The sequence below is a fragment of the Wyeomyia smithii genome, chromosome 2, assembly GCF_029784165.1.
Source record: "Wyeomyia smithii strain HCP4-BCI-WySm-NY-G18 chromosome 2, ASM2978416v1, whole genome shotgun sequence".
NCBI lineage: Eukaryota > Metazoa > Arthropoda > Insecta > Diptera > Culicidae > Wyeomyia > Wyeomyia smithii.
Genome location: NC_073695.1, coordinates 5,810,693 through 5,836,807, shown reverse-complemented (window position 1 = coordinate 5,836,807; position 26,115 = coordinate 5,810,693). Strand labels below are relative to the sequence as shown.

At 42.1% G+C, this 26,115-nt stretch overlaps 3 protein-coding genes across 3 annotated transcripts; 2 read left to right on the top strand and 1 right to left on the bottom strand.

Annotated features, from left to right (window-relative positions):
* Positions 1 to 4,250: 4,250 nt before the first annotated feature.
* Positions 4,251 to 17,276, top strand: LOC129723943 (myb-like protein P). The gene is made up of 4 exons (XM_055678444.1): positions 4,251 to 5,589; positions 6,764 to 6,862; positions 6,935 to 7,005; positions 7,071 to 17,276. The coding sequence occupies exons 1-4, from the start codon at positions 5,179 to 5,181 to the stop codon at positions 8,344 to 8,346; spliced, it is 1,857 nt and encodes a 618-aa protein (XP_055534419.1). The 5' UTR covers positions 4,251 to 5,178; the 3' UTR covers positions 8,347 to 17,276.
* Positions 17,277 to 17,356: 80 nt separating this feature from the next.
* Positions 17,357 to 19,924, bottom strand: LOC129723942 (RINT1-like protein). Its single transcript, XM_055678443.1, has 4 exons — positions 18,835 to 19,924; positions 18,433 to 18,773; positions 17,692 to 18,378; positions 17,357 to 17,636 (listed from the first exon to the last, which is right to left on the bottom strand). Exons 1-4 carry the CDS (start codon positions 19,783 to 19,785, stop codon positions 17,450 to 17,452), a joined length of 2,166 nt encoding a protein of 721 aa, XP_055534418.1. The 5' UTR covers positions 19,786 to 19,924; the 3' UTR covers positions 17,357 to 17,449.
* A 5,368-nt stretch (positions 19,925 to 25,292) lies between these two features.
* On the top strand, positions 25,293 to 26,090 carry LOC129723946 (chromatin accessibility complex protein 1). The gene is made up of 2 exons (XM_055678446.1): positions 25,293 to 25,548; positions 25,609 to 26,090. Exons 1-2 carry the CDS (start codon positions 25,432 to 25,434, stop codon positions 25,993 to 25,995), a joined length of 504 nt encoding a protein of 167 aa, XP_055534421.1. The 5' UTR covers positions 25,293 to 25,431; the 3' UTR covers positions 25,996 to 26,090.
* Positions 26,091 to 26,115: the final 25 nt, after the last annotated feature.

The window sequence follows — 26,115 nt, the reverse complement described above, 5'->3', positions numbered from 1 at the left end:
TGCTGGCGCTTCTTCCTCCTCAGAATTGTGGTCAACTCATTTCGAGCTCGTCGGTATTTGGCCGTGTTCTCTCTTGTGGCGATGCTTAGATAGTTTATCCAAGCTCATTTGTTCCTCTCCATCGCTTGCTGGAATTCCCAGTTTAACCAGTCATTTTGTAGGCTTGACGTTACCACACCTAGTGCCATGGTGGCGGCCTCTCTATTGGCCAAGCGTAACTTCCCTCATCCATCGTTGAGAGTCGAAGCACATAATTCTTCCGTGGAAGGTAGTGCCTCATCGAGTAGGCGCGGATAGATCTCGGCAGCCTGCGGGTTGATGAACTGCCGGATGTTTGACCAAGGAGGACGGTTCTGACGTGTGTGAAATACCGTGGAAAGTTCTGAGCCCACGTGTATTGCTACTAGGTGGTGGTCTAATTGATATCCGCACCTCGGAGGGAGCGTATGTTTGTAATATTTGAGAAAAATCGGCCAATGAGGAGGGGGTCTCCTACGAAAGGCGGAATCAGGAAAGGCAGAATCACGAAAAGCAGAATTACGAAAGGCAGAATATTTTGTAAAGCAGTATCACGAATGGCAGAATCACAAAAAGCACGAATGGCAGAATCACAAAATGGCAGATTCGATTCTGGTTTTGTAATTTACTAACATTGTGTCATCTATTTTCCCTTTACTAATACACACTCGCGGCCTTTGGCCGACTCTATTGTCCAAATGTAAGCTGTCCTTACTCGCCACCGCTCGTTCGGAATTAACTAAGGGAAAGGAAACCTATTTAAATAATCTTAGAAAACCAGTGGATCTGTCGTTTGTATGCGAGGGGCCGCTTCCGACGGCGGGTCGGCGGCCGGCTCAGACTGCGGAAACCACGGCGGCTTCGTGCCGCCTCCTTTCCTTGCCCTCGATTATGCGTCTTCGCCGCATTAATTGTTTTATGTCAGCCGTTGAGACTAGTGTAAGCTATACCTGACATTGGAAAATTACGCTCCGCGACGCCGTGATTATCTAAGCGACATCCTCTCGCTGATCGCCTTCCAATTAATCACACGATCCTGCATTCTGCCCATAACACGACAGCACGATTCTTTATTCAGCCGCCCGCTCCGAGTCAGACGCTGTTATGAGCCGACCCTAACCTGGGTAACAGACGCTCAGAAAGGCTGGGCTGTCCTACGAGGAGGTCAACCCATCTCTCCCTTCTCTGTCAGCATACTACCGAGGTTCCACCACAGGTTGGTTACCATGTTTTTCGCTTGATTACTCGTATGGTGTCATCCATTAATTATGTAAGGACTTTTTCCGAAATTTTCGACCCCCCTCCCCCCATAATAAGGCTTAGTAAGATTTTGCATTACCCCTTTCCCCCCACGAATCTTACGTAAGATTGTCTTTTTAGGGGAAAAGAAATATTCTCGAAGGTACATTTTTCTTACACATTCGTAGAGGATAAAACAAAACAAGTTTATAAGTTAATACTATGTTAAAGTAAACAAAATTCAAAACTAAGTAGAAATGAAGTAAAGCACGCAATCACCCAGCGACGGCGAATTCACTGCTTTCTCAAGATTCAACTGTTAAGATCGCAGGGATAAATAATTCAACTAATTTTTTTTAGTTTTGTAAACTTTTTTCAGTTTTTTTTTTAATTTTCAAACTTACGTAAGATTTTCTTAAATCCCCAACAATACACAATACAATTTCAAATGGCATTTGTTCGTTTTTGGAGATCTACGTCACCACCCAAAAGCACGTGATTTTTGCCTATTTTTCGCCACTAATACATTTGTTTCAGAGGATGGAACCATTCAAGTAGTTCATTTTGTACCATCTTTTTTGAAGGATTTAATCCTGAACATTACGTATGTCTTATTTAGGTGACACTGTTAATCTCCACTTTCAATTAAAAATAAGGGTGCCTATACATTACATAGAAAAAAGACAAAGCACTCGCCGTTATGGGAACTGTCACATCAAAACGAATAACGGCAATGCAAAGCATACAGCTCGCCCGTGTTGATGTTGACAGTTCCCATAACGGTGAGCGCCGTGTCTTATCTCTATGTGTATAGGCTTTTGAAAATCATTCCTTTCATTTTCAAGCCCTTTAGCTGTCAAAATCACAGCAGAAGGTTTTAAGTAGTTTTCATGTGACTCACAAAGTGCTTGAGAATGAAACAATTGCTTTTCAATTGAAAGCGACGGTTCAAAGTGTCAGAGTTAGAATTTGGCAGTTTTACAGACTGTTCGTCAAAAAGTTGTACAGATTTCGGTAAGTGCAAAATTAAGCAAATATTTCGGTAAAATTTTCCGAAATCATAATAAAACTTATAGATATTATAGAACAGGTGTTGATTTGATGCTTTATGCAGAAGTACCGGTATTATTACACTTTATACCCCGTTCATACTACACCGCATACACCCTGATTTCAAGCGATTCGTGCTATCCTACAAATTTCGAAATTCGCGTTGCATGCGAAAAGAAGGAGGGAAATATTTTTGCTCTTGTCATCCCGCATATTTTGACAATTGCATATAAGAGTTCGCGTTGGTGCGAGCCAACTAGCTGACATCTCTATCCTAATTGCATCGCTCTTGTTGTCTTGTTTTTGCTTTGACCTGTTTTTGTTTTTTCCTCTTTTCAACGACCAAAGCAAATATCAAACCATATCATCTGACTGTAGTGTGAACACCCGAGATGATATCCGATACCATCTGCCGATATCAGGTGATATGCGGCGTAGTCTGAAGTGGTTGACGCTAACGGGATTAGTTGATGGAAAATAAATGCATTTAGCGCTGAATCCGATTGGCGTCTGAACAAGGTATTACCGATACATTGTTGTAAACTCAAAATTACCGAACGACTTTTTTTGATACTGAATTAAAACACTATATCGTACGGAATGCCTGATTTAAATACTCAGGACACAAAAAGTGACGAGGAGGATCTTTTTCCAGATTTTTTAATCAATATAAGATAAGAAACTATTAACAAAATTCCGAATAAATTAAAAGAGAAAATTTAGGTAACGACACAGTGACAAGTGTGTGAAATTGGGCATGTGTGCCACGAAACATCCTGCGAATTAAACCCCTAGTCGTGCTAAATGGTCTAGTAAAGTGTAATGTATATTTTGCGCACACACTGTTTTGTGCACACTTTTCATCATTTGCTTCTCTGTTCTCTGTGGTAAGAATTTGATTTCCACATGGGAATGGCAAGACTGTCCGCTACCACACATTTAATGCGTTACTAACATCCCTGGCACTGGCAAAAAATGGACCCCCCGGCCCCCTGTCTCAAGATAAAATGAAGCAAGTTGTAACGACAGAAAAAGTGGTTTTCGATTAACGGCGCAGAAATAGATGTTCGTTACCCCAGAAATCTACCCTTTCATTCCCTTGGATTTCCACTAAGAAACTTAATTTTACTTATTTTGGTTTTTTTTTCAGCGTGTACTCATGCACGGTAAAAATTCGACACGTTACTGCCAAGTGGATTCCACTTACTTCTGTGCCAATATTTAGATGGAACATTTCATATCTACTTGGAATACACTTGCGTTTCAGTTCACAGCACAAAATCAAATATCTTACACCATAGAGAACAGACGTTCATCTTCTTTTCAAAAGATGTGTAAAAACTTGCAACCGTCATTTACCACTAAGTGGTAATGCTACCGCTATGTGGCGCTTTTGTCACTTGCAAACCAAGCACTGATATCGATAAAATATCGATATAGCAATATTTATGCAGTGCAACTGGGGCACCACGAGACAGATGTCGTCAGTGTATTAACGTATTTTGATTCAAATTTCTACACACGATTTTCAAATTTCTCTATATGAACATGAACCTGAACTTTATATGAACATGAAGTCTGTTCTCTGTGCTTACACTTCGGTTCATTTACACTCAGATTTCAATACTTACACACGTCATTTACACTAAGATTTCAATGCGTACACACGTCAAATGCCAAAACACGTTAAAATACCGTAGATTTCAATAAAAAACTATATGGGTCGACATAATAGAATGATTCGGTTCGTTCAAATATTGAATATCGTGCGATTTATTTTCAGTGTGGGATACATCAACTTTCAGACGCTTATCGGACGCTTAACCATTTTTTGCACTGTTGTCCCTCTACATCTGAAAAGTTGTAACGCCTTCTTGCCGATGTATTGGTGGTTGTTTTCAGTTTTTTTGACAACACACCAGTGCATAAATTTTCCAGTTTTCGACAGCGCAGAAAGGCAAAAAAAAAGAGGGCCGTCGTCATTTTTCGTGTGGCAGCAGTAGATTTTTGTGGACGGGTGGAACGAAAGAAAAAGAGCTCGAAGGAAAAGGTCAATTTATATTGAACGTTATTGCTGGCTCCTTTTTCCGGATCGGTAGAATCGCGAGTGTCGTGTCCGCCCGTACGATTTGTGCGGAAATTAAAGCCGAGAATGTTGTGAGTTTTGCCCCTCCTGGGCCGCCATCAAGGAGAGAAATAAACAATGGCTTAGAAATAGACGTTGGACTTTTATTTCGCAGTGTTTTATTTAGTTCGTCCACTACTCGGTTTGCGCTAACGGGATTAGTCGATGGAAAATAAATGCATCTAGCGCTGAATCCGATTGGCGACTTTTTGAGTAAAAATTTGAAGCTGCGAAAGGAAAGTGGGCAGATCCTTTTATTGCTGAACCTTACGTACGGGTTGGTGAAGTGACGACGCTTGTGGTAAACGCAACGGAAATATTGGTGCTTGCGGATTTTCTTCCATGAACCGCTGCAGGCATTTATTTTGGCGATTTTCCTTTGTGTCAGCTTTGAGCCTGGATCACGCAACTACAGGACAAGGAAAGAAAAGCATGAAAGACGTTCGCAGCTAGAAGATCTATCAGATTGTCTGCAGCGAAACGGGGCTGTTGCGGAGGGGCAGCAATCCAGTTTTGGTGTGTCAAATTCCTTTCCCTATACCTATTCGTTGTCTTGTGGTTTGGAAAGCACATCGTTTTACTTGAGTGCCGTGTTGTGATTGATATAAGGAGTGAAACTATCATCAGAGAAGATAAGAGAAATAATTATTGCTCAAGTTGGACTTCAAAAATCGACGTGAAAGTTAAATCAATCTTCGCACTTTCTCAGGAATAAATTGCTAGGGTCACCGAGAGGCTAACTAGCTATGAATACACAAGAATTTCCACTGACCATCAATCGTAACTCTCCGAAGCATGAATTTCCACAGCACAGCGGAAGCAGCATTAACAACAATAACAATGCTGACTTGTACCATTATCAGCAGCAAAATCCCTACCCTCCTGGGAGCCCCTGTGGCCTTGGAGGGGGAGCAGGAATGCCCCAATCGCCGCAGCAGCAGGATCTAACAATCGATGGCATACCGAACAACTTTCCCCATCGACGCTCGCGGGCATCCCGAGCCTTCAAGAATCCACCTCAGCCTCACATGTGCATCAAGGAGAAAACCATCGATGGCAAGGAAGTGTTCATTAACGTACTCAGCTGGACGCGAATCGCCAATCCGGATAACCCAGACGCACCCATTCCGCTGTACGGGGGCATGAAGGTCGGCAAGGTAAGCCACGGTTTAGTGAATACCTTTATGCGCTAACAGAAAGGATTCTTTTGTTGTCTGTCTTTGTGTTCTGCTTTGTCTGGCGCAAATTATGGATGCGACTTTTTAAAAGTTTTTGGTTATTTGGTTTCTAAACTAATCGAACCTCAATGTTCGAAATTTAGTATGGTTTAGAAATAAAGTCAAAAAATGAACGATCTCACATTAAATGAATTGCTTCCTGTATTGCTCATAGGTTTCACCATGTGAAATAAAACTAAATAATAGCATCTGTGTACCGAGCGCACATGTTGCGTTAAGAACGTAAACACAACGTAAAGCAAGGCACCAATCGTGCGTGAATTCAAATCGTGAGAATTTTCCAATGAGTTGTGTTTCTTGCCAGACAGCACCGTTCACGTAAAGCAAACTGCGGTTTTGGGGCCGATAGAGAGGAATGTTGAAAGCGAAGCTTCCACCAGTAGAAACTTATGGTATAAAAAAGTGAAGTGTAATTCACGAAGCAATAACTACCCTGAATTATATCTATCTATTCATGTGTGTCTTTGTGAGTAATAAAGGCATTTTTATTATGTGTTACCAGGTTCGCTGGTGCGGCGTAAAGCGCATAAGCTGGCGCGAACGCAAGTAGCAGCCTCGATCTCACCTCTCAAATGTCGGTGTCGGTGAACGGTCAAGTGTGAAGAGTGAAATCTGGGAGAATTTACCATTTTAAAACAGTTTGCCAAAGTTGTGATGTACTCATAGATTTAGTCCCAGTGAGCGTTGTCAGTTATTATTTTGAAAAGTTTATTAGATACGTTTTTTTTGTTCATGGCCACGTTTTCGACGTCCTTGTTTTTTGAAATTTTAAGCTATTTAACAATTACATTCGACTAAACAACTTTTCCTGGCGATACTAATTCAACCATGACCTTGTAAAACAATCAAATTTATTCTGTCCAGTTTCTTTGACGATTGTTACCATCAAACAAGATTCGTGACGATGATGGAACATGAAGTGAATTGGCTTAAAAAATATGTTACCAGACTCTCATAACATTGAAGGTCTGAAGCAGTTTTTTTTATAGAAAGAAGAAACTGAAAAAAATCAGGGACTCTAGTTCAGTCTATTTTTAGTCTAAACTCAAGATAGTAGTCCAACAATACAGAGTTGCTCTTATTCCATTTTCAGATTCCTCCCGGGAGCCCACGCGCACCGCCACTAGTGTACGCAGTAATGGCTAGTCCTGAGGTACTGAAAAAAGCTGGCAGAAAATGTCCTGATACACCGGTAAGAATACAACTTTTTCAAGTGTTCAATTATCTTATACTCAATGCTAATTAATTGGTTAACTATTCGCAGGAACGAATGAATTTGGTGGATCTGATGTGCGAGTTTGTAGAAGCAATGAACCCTACACTACGTTTATCTCGGTAAAAATGCTATTTACTTTTGATTAACATGAACTTCTAACTAAACATGTAATTTTCTACCACAGAAAACCAGAAATCTTGAAGGATCGTGATCTCTCCGGTGAACTAAAAGATGTCTGGAGTGCGGTGCAAGCTTGCCGCGACAAAGGACGCGTCGACAGTGGACCGCCGGAAAATCTAGTCGTATACACTGAGTTTGGCCCTGATACAGCTCCTTCATACGAGCAATCTCAACAACAACAATCACAAAGACACCAACAGCAACCTCAGCATCTTCATCAGCAGCAGCAGCAACAGGGCGAAGAATACCAGCAGCGGCTTCAGCAACTGCAACAGCAATTTCCCATCAATCATGAACATCACAATAGCAGCAGCAAACAATCGCCACTATACAAGCATCAACAAAGTGCAATTACAAACAACAACAGTACCACTACGGAAACTAACTCAGAGAACCAGTATGTCGACGCTATGGACAGTTCAAACAGCAGCAGTTTCAGTGTCAGTGCCAAAAAGCAAGAACCTCAAACTGAGCAACGCTCCAACAGCAGCAGCTGCTTTCCCAACAGCATAGACGAATTGAACCGGGAAACCGAAAGTCTGACACTTTCTACCAACGGAGGCTGCAGCGGTTCCAAACCCAATGGTATCACACTGCCGACTGCCGAGGGCAGTTCATCGCCCCCAAAGGAACAGCCTCCCGCAGCGACCTCACCTTCTTCATCTTGCACCATCGAATGTAACATTGTGCCACCAGCTGCTTCCGGCAACTCGCAGCAGCAATCGTCACCCACATCGCCAACTACCGCAGCCACGACAGCAGTCAGCGCTACAACCCAACCAGCACCCATCACTACCACCGCAACTCCGCCAACCCCCCAGAAAGAGTCGAAAAACTCCTCCAGCCATAACTTCTTCCCCATGTTTCGATCTTCCAAATCATCCAACAATGACAAGTCGTCTGCCAACAGTGACAAATCGGCTGACAAAGACAAGGACAGTACAGGTGAAACTGCACCGGACACTCCGGTGAAATCGAGCAGTAAAAAGAGTGGATTAAGCTTTTTCCGCCGGAACAAATCGTCGGACAGCAAAAAGGAACAGCAACAGCAACCTTCGACACCAACTAAACAACAACCGCCGCAGCAGCAGCAACAACAACAGCAACCACCGCAGTCAACTGTCGATAATAATAAGCTGAATTTACTGGTGGACGATAGCTTACTACATCATCACCATCATCATCATCATCACCACCATCATCACCATCACCACATGGTCGAGGGAAGCAACGGCACGGCGGAGATCATCGAGAACTCGACAACTATTGTGGCAAAGTGAACGCGCACTAGCGCGCGCTAAGAAGTAAGTAAGGTATGTATGTTTATCCGGCGATGCCATACGAGTCGAACAGAAGGAAGAGGTAAGTCCGAGGGGAGGATGCTTCGAAAAGGGTTGAGTGGGTTATGAGGTTTTGATTACGAGTATTGAATAGGCCCAAGTGGTTGAGCATTGCCTGGTCGTGGGCGGAATCAAGATAGTGCCCAAAATCCGGAAATCAACATCATAACTTTATTTCCAAGCGTAACAGTAGCCGACGCGTTAAGAAGTCTACGTAACCACTTAGGACGAAGCCAGGCACCTCACCACCACCATACAAAGCTATCTCATAGTGGCTCAAGTTTGCATGAGCCAAAACTACTTTACGTTTAGAGGAAAATTTTACAGGGAAATTTCTGGTCTAAGCATGGGGCCACCACTTCTCGCTAACGTTTCATGAGCGATTTTGAAGTGAAGGTAGAAAATGATAAGCTATTTCCACGAGTCTGGAGGCGGTACGTAGACGATGTCTTTGCGTCGTTAAAAGAGCGCTACCTAGGTCAAACACTAAACATGTTAAATTCAAAGCACAGCACGATTAAGTTCACTGAGGACAACGAATTGGATAGAAAGTTGCCTTTTCTGAATCTAATGATCACACGGAAGAGAGACGATACCCTAAAATTGAGCCTATAAATAAAACCAACATCCACTGACCGTTATCCTATCACTTCAGCCGCCAATCTTTAGGTGCACATGAGCAAGCAGCCTTTCACTCAATAGCACATAGATTCTTCTACATATCTATGAAGAAAAAAATTTGAGGAAGAAAAGCAATGCGAAAAGCAAAGCTGCAAAAGTGAACGGGTACAACGTGTCACCGAAGTTTTACAAAAACACAAACGCAAAAAACACATACAAAACATGACAACACTTCAGCCGGCAACAACACAGTTCAACGTGTAAGCCTACCTTTCTACTCCTAAAGTCAGTAACCCAATTAAAAACGTACTCGGAGAACACGGATTACACCCAAGAGCGACAACAATTCACGGGATTATTGTGCAACTTGAAGGACAAGGTACCGCCGGATCTATAAAATCCCCTGCCAAAATTGCCCATCTGTTTATATTTAGCAAACCTGTTAAAGTTCAAGTTCGCATCAAGGAACACAAAACTGCCGTTGACAACAACAGAAGCGCACCAAATCGATTGGAGCTAAAGAAGGCTAAATCAGTCCGGAAATCATTCCATCTCAACGCATGGATGTCGATGTATATTACCAACTCCCAGGTGTCATTCATAAATGACGACGATCATCTGGAGTTTGTACAACCTGACGAAACTGAAAATCCAGCAACAATTTTTTTTCACTTCGGACGAATACGAAGCTTATTTGCAGTTAGTCGAACACCATCCAGCTGATAGGCAGCTCCGCGACTGAAACCGACGTTAAGATATTTTTTATGTTTTTGTATGAACAATAAGTGTCGTGTCTTGTCTCACATCGCGTTATTAGAACCTTCTTCTTCTTCTTACCCACAATTAGACCCGAGATAACTCGTGCTGTCCGGTCTGCTTGCTACGAAGTCCTTAATCCGTCTTAACCTGAGGGGGCATATCGTTATCACACCTTACGAGTGTACCAAGATAAAAAGACATCGATTATAGCCACTTTCAGTGATTTCCCATTTCTAGTATCTGACTACGTCGGATTTCAATTGTGAATGTCCGAGTATGAATTCCCTCGGCTTCCAGCACAACTTCTTCAAAACAATCAACGTGGAATTTCTACCATCGAAAGATGAAGGTTCGCCAAACAATTTACTGCCATAAGATTTCAGATACGCCTACTGTGTCCGCTGCTATAAAATGTACAGTGATTCCGGATTCTTAATAAATCAAATATGAATCAAGTGTGAACCCCCTGGACGATAATAGGACAAACCTGACGATAATAGAGCCGGTAAAAGCAAAGCAAAGCCTTGGTGCTACATTCCTATTCGGAACTCGACCTTCTGTTTATTTATAGACAGACTTCGCAGCCAACTGTTAAGTGTACAGGACAATTGCGGGGCCAGCGCCACGATCCTACTGACACTAACAGTCTCTCCCGAGCCGAGATTCGAACCTACGACAACTGGCTTGTTAGGCCAGCATCGTACCTCGAGACCAGCTGGGAGGTCGTAGATAGAGCCGGTACCCTAATTCAATTTATAATAGTGTTCAGCCAGGAATTCCTTCCAGTTTGACAAGGTGGCAGGGACCTGCTGGTTGTTTAGCTTACTTACCTTACCAAACAGTCCCAAGCCGTGGTTTGGCCTTTGCTGTACTGCGTAGGGTCCGCAGGTCGTCTTCCACCTGATCGGTCCACCTTGCCCGCTGTGCACCTCCCCGTCTCGTCCCTGACGGATTGGTTTCAAGAACCTTTCAACATGTCCAGCCCACCGCAACCTGCCAAGGCGGTGTGAACGATAAATGGCTCCCCAAGCAGCTCCTGCAGTTCGAGGTTCATTCGCTTTCTTCACACTCCGTTCTCCATCTGCAGTCCTCCGAAGACGGTACGCAACGTCTTCCGCTCGAAGACTGCAAGGGCGCGTTGGTCCTCCATAAGCATAGGTTGTTTTGGTGCGGTGACGGATTCTACTCGATCGGAGTGTCCTCCGGAGACCAAAGTAAGCACGATTTCCTGCCATGATGCGCCGTTGAATTTCTCTGCTGGTATCGTTATCGGCAGTTACCGGTGAGCCCAGATACACGAACTCATCGACCACCTCGATTTCAGCACCACCAACTTGAACTCGAGGTGGGAGGTTAGCACAGTCTTCTCGTGAACCCCTTCCTTTCATGTACTTCGTCTTCGATGCATTGATGACCAATCCAATCCGTTTGGCTTCGGCCTTTAGTCCAATGTACGGCGACATTAAACAGTTGAACCGACTTTTGGAATATCGTGCCACTCGTGTTAAACCCCGCTCTTCTAATGACACCTTCCAGGGCAATGTTAAACAGTAGGCACGAGAGACCATCACCTTGCCTTAGGCCTCTTCGGGTTTCGAAGGGGCTCGAGAGTGCCCCCGATACTCGAATTACAGACATCACTCGATCCATCGTCGCTTTGACCAACCGCAGAAGTTTGTCCGGAAATCCGTAGTCGTGCTGGTTTCGATCCATTGGTCGTACGCCGATTTAAAATCGATAAACAAATCGCGGGCACCCATGTATCTCGCCTGGAAGTGCCCCACAAACTGCTTTGCAAATGGTGATAGTCGACGGCAGAGTATTTGGGAGAGAACCTTGTAGACGGCGTTCAGCAGTGTGATTGCAGCTCTCCAACTTGTCGCCCTTTTTATAGATGATACCCTCTATCCACTCCTCCGGTACTCGTTCTTCCTCCCAAACCTTGACAATGACCCAGTGCACGGCTCTAGCCAGTGTTTCTCCACCGTATTTCAATAGCTCGCTGGAAAATTGGTCCACTCCAGCAGCTTTATTGTTTTTCAGCCGGCCAATCTCCTCCTCCACCTCCAGGAGATTGGGGGCTGGAATCCTGATGTCTTCTGCTCGTGCCCCAAGATCAGTTACCATGCCGTCCTCGCGCTCTACTGCATCGCCGTTTAGATGCTCGTCGAAATGCTGCTTCCACCCTTCGATCACGTCACACTCGTCTGTAAGGAGGTTGCCGTCCAAGCTCCTGCACATATCGGCTTGCGGCACAAAGCCTTTACGGAATCTGTTCAGCTTCTCGTAGAACTTCCGAATGTCGTTAGCTTGGTACAGCTCTTCCATCGCTACGCGATCTCGGACCTCTTGCTGGCGCTTCTTCCTTCAGAGGACCGAGTTTTGGCTGTTCCGTGCCTGTCGGTATCGTTCCACGTTCGCTCTCGTACGGTGTTGCAGCATTCTTACCCGTGCTGCATTCTTGTCCTCGACTAACCGTTTGCATTCGCCATCAAACCAGTCATTTCTATGATTCGGGGCCCTTGTACCTAGTAGCGCTACTGCAGTGTTACCTATGGCGGATCGGATGCTTTTCCAGCCATCTTCAAGGGTAGCTGCGCCAAGCTGCTCTTCCGTAGGTAGCACTGCCTCCAGCTGCTGCGCGTATTCCTGTGCAGCCTCGGCGTCCCGCAGCTGCTCAATATTTGGTCGCGGCGTTCGACTTCGGCGGGTGTTATACACCGTCGATAGTTTTGACTATACGGAGCTGTCTGCTCCAGTCGCATTCCTTACGTCGTCTAGAATCTTTTTGAGTCATTGCCGGAATACTCTCCATCTCCATTCGAACGGACCCACTGTTGGCGACTGTTTAAACTGGTTCTGCATCATATTTGAACACTCGACGATTTTGTCGGCAACCTCAGACTTGTTGGTTAGCAGGTCAACCATCGTCATCAGGTAACGGTTTCCCCTGGGAGTTGTGCCGGATGTGAACACGGACTTGTTTGGAAACGGCGCCTGACTCATTTTCCCTTCATAGCAACCTCCACAATCAGATTTCACATCGTGTTCCTGCAAGTTCAGTCCGGTTTCCGGTTCCCTCGGAAGATTTTCTCCACAACTTGCATATCTCAATGACCAAGACGACGATGCCATACATGAATGCAATTCGGATTGTGGTCTTCTGATCAAAAAAAATCAGCCGATACAAGTTTCCTTCCAGCCTGAAGCAAAACCTTTCCATTTTTCTGGATTTCGCAGTTAGTTCTATTGAACGAGACAGAACATCCTTCGTCTGTCAGTCGGTTTATCGACAGAAGATTTCCGGCCAACGCTGGAACATGATACACTAAGTATCTTGCAGTTCACGAACCCGAGTGTTAACTTCACCTCGGGGCGGCTTTGCAATGCCATGATCGTAGGATTCGGTCAGGCTCGACAGAATAATCGCAACCAGCCAATCCTTCAACGCATCACCCATATTCGACAGCCGACAGTTGCGTGATATTTCCAGTGAAGCCCACATCTCACGAGCCGTGGTGCAGTGTAGTACGTGGTACGTCTGACCATTTTCGATCGAGAGGCCGATCAAAGCCAGAGCCTTTCCATCTTGGTAGGTCCAGGACGTATTCGGCACTTCCGGCTTCTTTTTATCGACGACATTTTTGACTCCCTCTCTGAATAGCACTAACTCTGTACGAAACTTCCAGAGCTCGTAGTTAAAATCTTTCAATTTTCCTACGCACAAGCTCACGTTCGATGCCGTGGTGCAAGCTGTTCAGGCAAATAAATAGTAAAAGAAGTGTCCACTTCACAGATCGAAATGTTTCTGTCCGAAAATAGCACTCAAACCGATTTCCGAACGGATTTCTTCATAATTGGCGATCAATTGGCACTCGCGACTCTGGGCCCATAACCTGTTGGGCAAATCTCACATTGTACAACAAATAAAACCTAAAATTGTAAGAAGGGATTGCATCAGCCAATTTTGCGAAATCCAGCTGGGAAATCGTCAAGAGTCGCACGTATCAGCTTAATCAATTTAGCATAACCTTCCACAAGTCGTTGCGTTTCACCGATTCGTACGCCGTTTTGAAATCTATAAACAGATAATGTGCCTGCAAGTTGTGCCTCAAGATGAACATCTGGTCTGCACTGGTATTTACCAACAAAGGCTTCTGCAACGACTTTAGTCTAGAGAACAGAATACGAGAGACAGTTATATATGCGAGAATTGCTACAGTCAAATCTATTTTTTTTCTTATAGACAGGCAGCTTGCTAAATCTGACTAAAACTTCACTGGAATTTTGTCAGGTGACAGGTGACGTTTCTGTATATACCCTTCGCCATCCATGTTCGAGCCCATTTTCTTTTTGATGGCCAGAGCTCCGGTTTACTGTGAATCCCTTACCAAATCGAGAACTTCCCGGCAATTTTATCAGCGAAAACGAGCTCAAATTTGCTGGGGACATCACTCTGAAAATGACCTTGTGAACCTTCAGGCGTGAGAGATTCGTACTTTGACAAAACATTCCGAGTATGTCTTTTAGCCACCAGATTTTGCTACAGCGCCCTGTTTGATTGCCGGCAGGCACGGAAATTAAGAATAACCTTCTCGCATAGGTTCTCCGGATGTCACCTTGGTTAGAATTGTGTTTTTGAGAATGTCGTAGTCCGATAGTCCCGGGTTTATTTGATTATTTGTTATTAATACCTTCAACCTCAGCATCCGTTCCACTTTGACGCATCCTGATTCCTGTGATCCATCCGAGCAACGTTTTCACGCCGGCGAAAATGTTCCACTTTCAGCGATTTCCCGTTTTATTACCTGACCACGCCGAATTTAATTGTGGGTAACCATGAAGAAGATTTGACTTCTTTCTTCGGCTCCCAGCCTGCTCATCTTATTCAAAACAATTATCGTGGATCACCGTGAATCTTCGAATACCGAAAGGTACATATTTCCAAACAATTTGCTGTCAAAAGAATTCAGATACGCCTGGCTGCTATAAAATGAACAATGTTTCCGGGTTCTAAATGAGGCAAACCGTAAAGTTTCAACCTTAACTGTCTTTCTCTGACTTTTGCAATTTTTTATCCAAAGCATTAGAAGGTAACACTGTTATGTTTTTTTTTTTTTCACATTGATTACACTGGTCGACAAAAGCTGTCCTAAAGCTCAAAATAGCTGCCCTAGAAAAATTATAGCTTTTTAACCATCCCTGTGAAATTTGGTGCCTCTAGCCAGTGTAGAAAAGCGTCAACTTATGTGAGTGTGTCGCATAGCAAATGCTCACCGGGTTCGTCGCTGTTGAAGCGAAAGAATGTTGGTGGCTTTGGGCCTTGAAATGGCTAAAAACCTATAATCTTTTTTTCTAGTTTAGGCTGCAGGGCCACACCTGTGTTGACCAGTGTTATTATTAGTGACGAAACCAAATGAAAGAGGAAGAATAAGGATCAATAAGAATGATATTCCATTCCGCTACCAAGACTTGAAACAGTTTGAATTTAGTGAACTCTTAAAAAAATCTCGCGGAATAAAAGGCTGCAGAATTTAGAACAGTATTACATTAATTTAGTAAAAACCATCGCTTCAGTATCGAGTTTCGTCTGCTTCCCAAGCGCCAAATGCCAGCTCGAAACCCTTGAAATGAAAAAAAAAAGGTTCTGTTGTACAGTTCACTCCTAATCAAATCCTCCCAACCACTTCAACCAGATTGACAGCGAATGTGAGATATTTTACTTTTTACTCCTAGTGTGTAAGGATACAACAATGTGTACTTCATCAAACAAAAACCATTAAGTAAAATACGAAGGTGACAAACCGTTGTCTAGGATTTCTCAACTCTATGCATAATGTCGAAATGTTTTAGAGCATACTTAATTGTATTTTGTGATCTATTATAGTTGATTAAAAATCTAGTTTTTCGCTACATTTGGTTTGACACGACGATGGCCAATCCAATTTTGTCGACATTCTGGACGCTGATGATGGGGGACAGAGAACAGAAGAAAAAAACTATACATTAAAACAATTTCTAGCTGCCATTAAATCGGTGTGGCGTTTCGAGTAAATTACAGTTAGAGACTCTTACAGCATAGGCAGTGAAACTTTGATACAGAATCTATAGTGGTGTTTTTACTGCGTCGAATTACGTATGCCCACGCAGTGGATGTAGTACTGTATTTAATATAAATCTAGACACAATTGCTGAACTAGTGGTTCTAGCAAAATCTAGCCAAGTAATAGAATCGATCAGCAGAAAGAAGACCGTTTTGAAGGGCGCTATCTAGAGAGCCAAACTTGCAGCTTAGTATTTTAGACGACACGGCAAGCTTCTTGCTGTGAACACAGCTTCTCTTACCCCATTTAGTAAGTATTAGTGAAATCTGTAGGCTCACCGTTAAACATTCTGTAAAACTGATTGTTCTGATTTCCGATTTATTATAACTAATTAGAACAGAACATGTGCAGAGAAGGAAGAAAGTAAAAAAACTACTTGTTCGTAAGTGATTTTATGTTTGTTGTTCCTGACCAGTATTGTGCGGTAGCAATAGGAAGGAGGTCGTCCTGTTCACTGCTCTCTAAGTTTTGTAGATTCGCGAACCAGTGAAATAATTTTCCAATACATGACACATGAAGTATTATTACTACTAACTCTAAACCATACCCTACTGACAATGATTTGATCTCAAAAATCACACCCGCATCGACGAAACACATCTAGACAGTTAAGTTCAAATCGCAAAAAAAAACAGAGAGAGCAAACAATCCTAAAACTTAATCGAACAGGTCGCACAGCGAGTAAGTAGACCTAATGCAGTAACTTGCTAACGTAATCTCGTTATTATTTGGCAGTCAATCTGTGACAAGCAAAAATAAAAATACAATATCAAAGCAAGTTTTTCGAAACTTTATAAATTTTAGCACATTTATAAGCGAGATTTAATGTTTTAATGCGACAGAAAACACAATAAAATCGAATAATTCACGGGAGAGTAAAGGCCAACATTGAAGAGACTTCAAAGATAGGATTGTGTTGACCAAATGCAGCACAGGAATGACTAGATGAATTCTTGTACCACAGAATTATTGACGAAGAAATGCAGAACTTTGGAAAATTATTGAACGGTACAAGCACAACCAGCAAGTATTGTTTTTCCTATTATTTATTTCGATTACTTTGAGCTGAGTTTAACTTCGATTCTTTGAATCCGAAACGGATTGCTTTAAATTGATGAAAGGAACCTAATTTTCGCGCAAAACAGTGATACAATATCTCAATTAGAAATATATATTACCCCTTCAGGCTAAACCTTTAACGAATATTTATTCTATTTCGAAAACAAAAATAGTGCTATTGAATAATTTAAACAAACCATATTATATAGTGTTGAACATGCATGTGAAAGGGAAAGCCATGAGGGACAAGCTTAACCAGCTGCACTTTAGAAGCAAGTACAGGTGCGAACTTAAGTGAATATGAATAAACAAAATTTTATAATGTAACTCAGTAGCGATTAGACCCGATATCACAATTCCGCTTCTGTCGGATTTTCTTTCCAATGACGTTGCAGCGAATAGTAAGATGACAATATAAACTGTGTGCATTTTATGGTGCAATACCGGATTTAGCATTTCGCGTCGCATCACAAGCCGAGTAAAAACGCGTTCCACTCCACCTAGGAATGTATGATATCATTTCGCCTCTCCAGCACTTCCAGGATCATCTTTTTGTTTAGTATTAAAATGCCGAACTCCTTCAATGTGCTGGCTATCGTTTCCTCTGACTGTTCCTTTCCTAAGGCATCGTGCAGCAGCATGGCCGATCCTAGTGGCAGGACGAGCAATAAACACGCATCGTGTATCCTAGAAATAATTCTCTCATCAATACTAAACCATCAATTAATCACCCTCTTTATACCTTTTAAACAGCAAATTCGGCTTCCGTGCGTATTGACCGAACAACGCGAACAAATTACGCGTCATGTCGAACTGAAACTGCGCTGCACCACCGGTGGAGAACTTCGTGTTCATCACCATCTCGTCTATGATCCACTCGTCCAGCTGGAGCGCAATTAATCGCACAACTAACGAGAAAACATTCGCCGACAGTTCGCTCTCCAGCTGGTGCAGATGATTCACCACCGTCTGGAACATTTCACTAGCCGAAGTGGACAGCATAAACGTTTCCTTCGTGTCCAGCTGGTTCATCGTTGGCCAATGGTCGTGTCGATAGGGCCGAGATTTGGCCCTAACCTCATCGACAACTCTGGTTGACAAATCCTTCACCAGTGACCTCTGCCAGTGCTCCAATTCGTCAGTAGTTTTATCAAACACCGAACTTACCTCATCCGCATCGGGGCCATACAGAGCCGCATGCAGATGCAGGTAGTGTACATTTTCACCCCACTCCCGCAACACTGAGGTAATGTAATTGATGGCGTTCAAAATCTTGGTAGAACTAACATTATCAGCCCCAGGACTATTGTGCAGTTGAACCAATCGGCGACGGAAGTTATCAATTAACTCAAGCTGCAGTTCCAAAAACTGTAGCTGTTGACCCGGCTGTGGCAGTGCACAATATCGTTCTCTAATCGCGTCCAAAAGTCTACAAAAAGAATCTATTATATTCCACGTTTAAGCAGTTTACGCTAAATCAGACCTGATAAACTGGTCCGCACATTTCGGAATTTTCATATCATCCAAATTGGCAGGATCTAGAAAACGCCAAGGTTCTGCACTGTCGTTGAACATCGCATCCATTTTATTAGTGGTGAATTTTTCCTCAATCGCCATCCACTTGACCAAGTACTTGGGCTGAACCAGAACCGCTATGGTGCTCGGCAAACTGCTTGGATAGCCCAGGGTGGATTTCAACTCCTGCTCAAACGCAAGAACCTCATCAATAATATGGGCCAGCAGAGCTTCCTCCTGACATATGGTATCGATGTCTTCAACCAGCTTTGCAATTGCCAACTGAACTAGACCACGTATGAATTCCAACTGAAATCAGTAAACAAAATTAATCAAACCGCCTTATTTTTTCAAACAAAACCATCATTACCCGCACGTTATGATTAGTAACACCCGCTTTGAGGGCCGCCGACTGAAAATTCTGCCCAACAAAAACATGATTCTCCTTGGCCCAGGACAGGATCTGCGTCAGATACCATTCCGGCCTGTCCAGCCGGTTAGTCTGCTTATTACCGGTGAAATGATACTGAAATCGTAACCGGAATGGTTTCAACAGCAACGCCACCGGAGCAGTGAACGGCGGACAAATGATCGACGGTGTTAACTTAACGCTGAGCAAGCTCTGATCCCCGGGAACCTTAACCAGAAACAAGTACTCCCCCAAGGTGGTGAGCTTGTTAATGTTTTCCTTCGAAGGATTAAACTGTTCGAGTGACTGGTTCAAATTGGGCCATTTGATGTTCTTCAGCACTGCTTCGAACTCTTTACCGAATTTATCCTTCAAAATATCATGCCAGTAAAAAGCCGTTTCCCTGGCAAACTTTTTCAAATGAGGGGCCTCCACACCAGTCACCCTGTCCAGTATACTATTGGCAAGACTCCCACTCAAAGCCACGTACAAGCTAATCGTTTTGTTTTCATCTTTACCATTCACGGAATTCGTCAATTCTTGGCTGATGCTAAAAATGTCCAGCAAAATCATGAAGTACTCCTTCATGTTTTGCAACTTGCTTATCTTCGCCAGGTGGTTGTCGATTTTAGACAGCAGCTCACGGTGACGTTCTCTTTTCTCGTTTAACTTTTCTTCGAATGCGTCCAAATTTTCGGCAGCTTCTTCCAGCTCGGTGCTTTTCCAGGCACACGACTGCAGAGCATTTTTCAACTCCGGAGAGCATTCCTCTTCGGCAAGCGTCAATCGACGGGTGTGTCTTTCCAAATCCGACCGCAATACTTGCACCAGGTTGGCACTTTTGCTCAGCGCACCAAAATCGGATCCCAGCTCTTTGTTTAATCGAGCGACAACACGATCCTCGACGGTCATTTTCTTTGTTTGCGGAAACAGGTTTAAACCAGGTTTTGTTCACACTAACTGGAAACAATTTAAAATTTTACATGAATTTTTGGAAAACTGTTGTAAAATTGTAAACAGATAGCACTGCCGATGAAACAGCTGTGTAATTTGACAGCTCATGGATCCGACAATTTATACAAAGGTGCGGTAATAATGGTTTACAGACAACGCTCATAATGCGTTAATTTTGGAACAATAATGATGATTATTATTGCTGATTGGAGTGGAGTTTTGAGAAAATCCGGAATACTTTGTAATAAGGGCGAATCTAACAAACTGTAAACAAAATGAGATTATACCGAAAACGTATGAAGTGAACTACTATCTACCATCAAACTTCGAGAAAATAATGTATCTCTTTTATAACTATTGGAAAGTTCGATGTTTGTTAAAGTCGAAAACTACTTTATATCAAAATGAAATAGAATGAAGAATAAGCCTTTTTGGCTGTTAGGCGAAACTTGACTTCATCTTGATGAATAGGCGAAATCAAAGTTGTCAACAAAATAAACATCAAAAGCAAAAGGCGTACTCCGATACAATAACGTAAACACGGCGGATAGTAAAGGGCGATACTGTCGAGCAGATGAAAACAAGGCGCATAGTAAAGGGCGATACTGTCGAGCAAATCAAAATAAGGCGCATAGTAAAGGACGATACTTTCGAGCAGATCAAACAAAATAAGGCGCAAAGTATATGGCGATACTGTCGAGCAGATCGAAAAAGGCGCATAGTAAAGGGCGAAACAATCAATTATTGAATAAATATACCATGTAAAGCGACTGAAATTCAAGTTTTAGGTTTACCATGTACAAAGCTAGAGCGATTTTGCTTTTATTCGAATATTTGGATGGCAAACATATTGTTCAATAGTTATTTAGGATTTGAATTAGTGATTGAAAACTTTGTTTGCCTTTTTTGAGTTTTGTTGTCATTGTAAGATTCGCCCTAATCACGAAATAGTCCGGAAATGTTATCGCAGTTTGTTCACACTCTCAACAATTTATACTCGTTTATTGAGTAAATTTATTGTTTATTTGACTAACTACCTTGATAAACGTCTGGAAATTAAATTTTCCATAACCATAAGACGAATATTCCTCGAGAACAATCAATTTTCTTAATAACTGAGAAGGTATTTCCACAGACAGACGTCCAAGCAAGAACAAAATTAATCGAAAATTCCGTGTAAATTTTCGAAGAGAATTGCGTTATAAATCACTTGTATACTAGCGCCGCCTGGTGACCTTATCGCTGCAATACATTTTTTTCCCTGGTGTATGAGGCTGGCGTCACTGGTAGCGCTATCTGGTTACGAATTGCTACTACAAAAATCTTTACACAAGTTTGGAACTCAGCTTGGACGTCTGTCTGTGATATTTGCAAATTCAAAAAAAAAAATGACCTCAAGATGGGGTGAAATACTTTTACCGTGCACTTGTTCCAGCATTAAAACAAACAAGCAAACAAAAAATTGATACGGATCGGAACCAATTGCTTTTTAGAAAACTCAGGAAAAAAACTATTTGCGTGGCGTTGCAGGTACATATTTCCGGACTACTTCGTGATTAGGGCGAAACTAGATAGGAAAACAAGCAAGGATTCGCCCTTATCACGAAGTAGTCCGGATTTATTCACTTTACGAACTAATTTAATTTTGTCATACACACTTAATTTGTCTCGGCGAACTTCCCAACAGCCGATGGAGCTCGGTGAATTTTTTAACAAATGTCAGCAATGTATTTCGACGAACATTCAGTAAATATATCGATCTACCGTAAACCAGCAGGTATCAAATTTCGTTTGCTGAAGTTCTTGAAAATTCTGCCGGAAACTTGTAGAACATTCCGCTGAATTTATCAGCTGTTGAGTTCTCGGCAATAAAATCTAAGTGTGTATGACTTAAGCAGGTATTACCAAGGGGCTCATGTGGCTGTCAAACTCCATATATTTTCCATCTACCAATCATTGATTCTGGTACCAGAGTTTCTGGTACCCACTTTTTGGTTGGATTGCCCTAAAACAAGTGAAATAGAGTAAACGTCTCATTTTGTCGGTAGACTTATTCTCGAGTAAATGCCGTTTTAGATGAAATAAAAACAAGAGCTCAGCATTTGTTTTCAGTACAATGTACACTTTCAATGAATAAGATAAGTTGTGTTTATTTTGTGCAAATAAAATTCGTACCAAAAATAGCAAATATTCGTTTCGTCTAATACCTGCTTTACATTTTAAATTTAGTAAAGCGGGCAATGTATGTAGTTTTTCGAGAATGCGAAAATGAACGGGAATAGAAGGTGTGACTTTTAAGCTTTAAAAAATTTTTCCCTCGTCCAGACGGGACAGGAACGTCTGGACGAGGGAAAAAAACTTCTAAGCCTAAAACTAACACCTTCTATTCCCGTTTATTCTCGCATTCTCGAAAAACTACATACATTGCCCGCTTTACTAAACTTAAAAGGTATTTATCCGTTATTATTAATATTGGGAATGCTAAACTATATTTATTATTGCTTTCTTTTGCAGAAAAATTGACTTGGATGTGGAGTCAGACGATGAAAATCTCGAACAGCAAAATATCGAAATGGGAGCTGAAACCACCCAAGAAAATTTCATGTTCAAAGCGCTTGACGAGGAGTTTTTAGAACAAGATCCGCTGTGTGATACCACCAACTTCTCCAACATTCTAGATACTCCCTACTCTAGGCCACCAAAAAAATGAAAGCGGACCTTAACCTGAGTGCGAAACGATTGAATGGTGGTGCAAACTAAAACAGCCAGTATGTTTTTCAGGCTGTTTTTCTTAAGAGAAAATTTAATGGAGAATCATCCGGTGGCCAAATTGCCTTGGAAATCATAACTGGAAAGTGTGTAAGCGACATTTTGCGTGGAATTTAGGAGGTTGCGCAGCCAATTCTGCATCGTAAAATTGTATTCGTTGAAAACAATGGGACACAAATTCCGACGTGGGCTGACAATGAACCTGTATTTGAGGAGATGATCAAATTTTTTTATTCTGCAAGACCAATACTAAAAAAACAGGTAACGATCGATAAAGTTGACCGAAAGCAGCTGGTCATCTGGAGAGGCCGAGAAATCCGGGTTCATGTGCACATGTACTCACTTTCAGTATCAAGCAAATCTATGTGGAATTTGGCTGACAAATCCGCTTCCAAAATGCTGATTGTTCAGGAGCGCCAAACGAGAACGTAGGACATCTGCCACTGACTTACTTACTAAAATTTTTCCGCTCCGCTCCAATTTCGGAAGCAGTTCAATTGCAAACAACACGGAGTAGGCTATTTGTGACAAGCACAATCAACGACAGGTTTTCAATTGAGCTCACCAAAATAGCACCACATATGGATCAACTGGTGGCACTTGGTCAACGTCTAAAACATCGCGTTGAAGGATTACATTCGCGATCAGTTATAAATTCGAATCTCGTGCCAGCAATGCAGGAAAGTGTGCATCCGAAAGAGAATGAACTAAAGGCCTAAACACTGCATACGTTGCGGCTGCGTTTGCAGCAGTTTGACAGTTAGCTTATACATTTTCTGTCAAATTATCGCAAATTCATTAAGGGAATCTCATGCTCAAAGAGAGTATGATTAAACAAATGCGCACAACAGCAAACAACGAATTACATTCAGTTCTGACCTTGGGGTAAGACACTATTGATATATTGCGAAATATTTTCAATATTCAATATTTACGTAAAATAATAAATATTAAATTAAAATAAATATATAAATTGAGTCATGCATGCGTTACAGCAAAAAGATAGTTACACGCTATCAAAAAACGACGCATGTGCGTGTTCTCTGTTTTGAGTGTAGTATTCGTTTCTCCCTCCCAGGCTTATACCATTCATACCTGCTCGTGGTGAAGAATTATTTCGGTTTCTCTTGTCCTAATAGATCATTTTACGAGACGTTTCTGAACTCAATTCATGAATGAAATTTTGACAGAAAGCTCGGAACCGCTGGCATAACGCACGTAAAAGCAACATCAATATCAGCAGGAACCGTGACACCTGTCAGTTCGTAAAATGGTCTATACAAAACCAAAAAGCAAAAAAAACTGTGCGACCCCTCGCCGCTCTTTCGTCGAGGGAATTCTTTGTTTTCACCGGTACTGGTATAGCGAGAGTGCCTTTTCATGATAATCGTACAGTACCACCTGCATACGTGCAAGGTTTTTTTGTACATATTTTTTTAATGAATTTCACTGTGGCCCGAGTTGAAAACCGAATATCTTGACCAAGCATGGAAATTTTCACTCACTAGCAATATTTCATGCAAATGTGTTCTTTGATTCATCAGGTATAGTTCAATTGTTTCCAATCGCGTGCAAGTTTTCCATAGAAACGCTGCTGATTGTTTTTCGCTTCTGAGAGTTCCGAATACCATAGAAGGAGTCTGAATGATTCAAACACGATAGTATTTGTTGTATCCAAGTTCATTTGAATTCTACGGTATCGCGAGAATCTTTGAGATATTGAGCCGTATGAATAAAAGCGTTTGCTTTACTCATCCCGTGCAAATCTTACGGGAGAAGCAGAGTAACTTCTTTAATTCATACGGCCTATCATCGCCAGTGATACAAAGGTGCTTATTACGGGAGTCACTTCACGGTGGAATATATTTCACTTTCACGCTCACTTCACTTTTTGAGACCTATTCCCGATTCCACCTCAAATGAGGTGACAAAAATCACCTCCGTGGAGTGAGATTGGCAGTGAAGTGAAAATGAGAATAGGACAAGTGAAATGAGCGAGTTTCCTAGCTCAAAAATTTCAAGTCCCGGAAAGCCGATTGAGCTGAAATTTTGTATGAGGACATTATTGGACAAGAGAAAACTTTTGAGCCCTACCACTGAACGAAATTCGAAGGTAAATTTTTCCCTTATGTTCCACCGGCCGCAGCTCGAAAAATTGTAAGTCCTAGAAAGTCGATTTTTTCAAGGAAAAAAAAAAGATTAGCCTTGTTACTGGAAAGTAAATCCCATATATATTATCACTAGATAACAAATCAATCGATTTTTAAACTTCCCTATCTTCGTGAAATCATTTCAACGTTCAAAATGGTCGTGAAATAATTCCACGCGAAACGTCGCTTTTTCCGTTTCCACTTCACTCGTATGACACTCATAATAACCCAGATTTCACGGCAGATGTCACCTTGCGACGTTTTTCTCACTTACGTGAGTCCCGTAATAGCACTTCATTCACTTCGCTCTGATTTCACCGTGAAGTGACTCCCGTAATAAGCACCAAAATGCACAAATTGCATATCTGTTCTGTGATAATTTGGAAACTTCATCCACCTTCATCCTTTTGTTAGTTCTCAACTGAAGTTTTTGATGAGTTCCTGTCAGAAGTGTAGAAGTGGGCATTATTTTATTTTCGAATATGTTAAATTTATTTAAACAAGCCTGGCAACCGGGGAACGGATGACAGCGATGTTCGAATTCTGGTAAACAACTGGTTAGAAAAGAATGCCGCCGCTTTCGTTAGTCGATGCTCGAACGAACGGACCCAAAGTTGGCAAAAAAAACACGATTTTTACTAGCAAGCTGTGCATTTTAAACGCTTATTTTAACTAGAAACCAAGCATGGAGCACGAGAAACTTACACAATTGCCCATTAGTCGGATACGAACGGTAATGAAGACATCCCCGCTGATAGGACCAATCAACCCGGATGCTCTGTTTCTAATGTGCCGTGCAGCGGTAAGTGGTGATCAATTTGAAAGCCCTAACATAACTAACTGTAAAAACCTTTCCCTATAGGAGTTATTTATAGAATACATAACAAAACGAGCGCTGAAAAAAGACGTTAAAAATCTAGAATACAAACACCTGGCTTCGTACGTGGAATCGGACGAAGCGCTGGAGTTTTTAGTACAGATCCTGCCTAAGAAGATTACCGTCAAGCAGTACAAAAAGATCATGGAGGAAAAGAAGCACACCGACGATGAGGATGATAGCGATAGTGAGGAGGAAAGTAGCGACGAAGAAGAAGCCAGTGAGGACGAATCCAGCTCGTCCTCGTCGAATGAAGCAAGCGGTAGCGTTATTTCCGTCGATTCGTCCAGCTCCGAAGAGAAGGAAAATTCCTCGAAGATGAACAACAGCAAAAAGTCTTTTCCGAAGCACAAGACAGGTGATTCACCGTAGTGTTAATTGTTTCTTTTTAACTGTGGCGCTTAATTCTCATCATATTTATGTATTAAATTTACATCCCAATTCAAACAATTACGGATTCAATATTATCAGTGATAAGGAGTTTAGTACGCG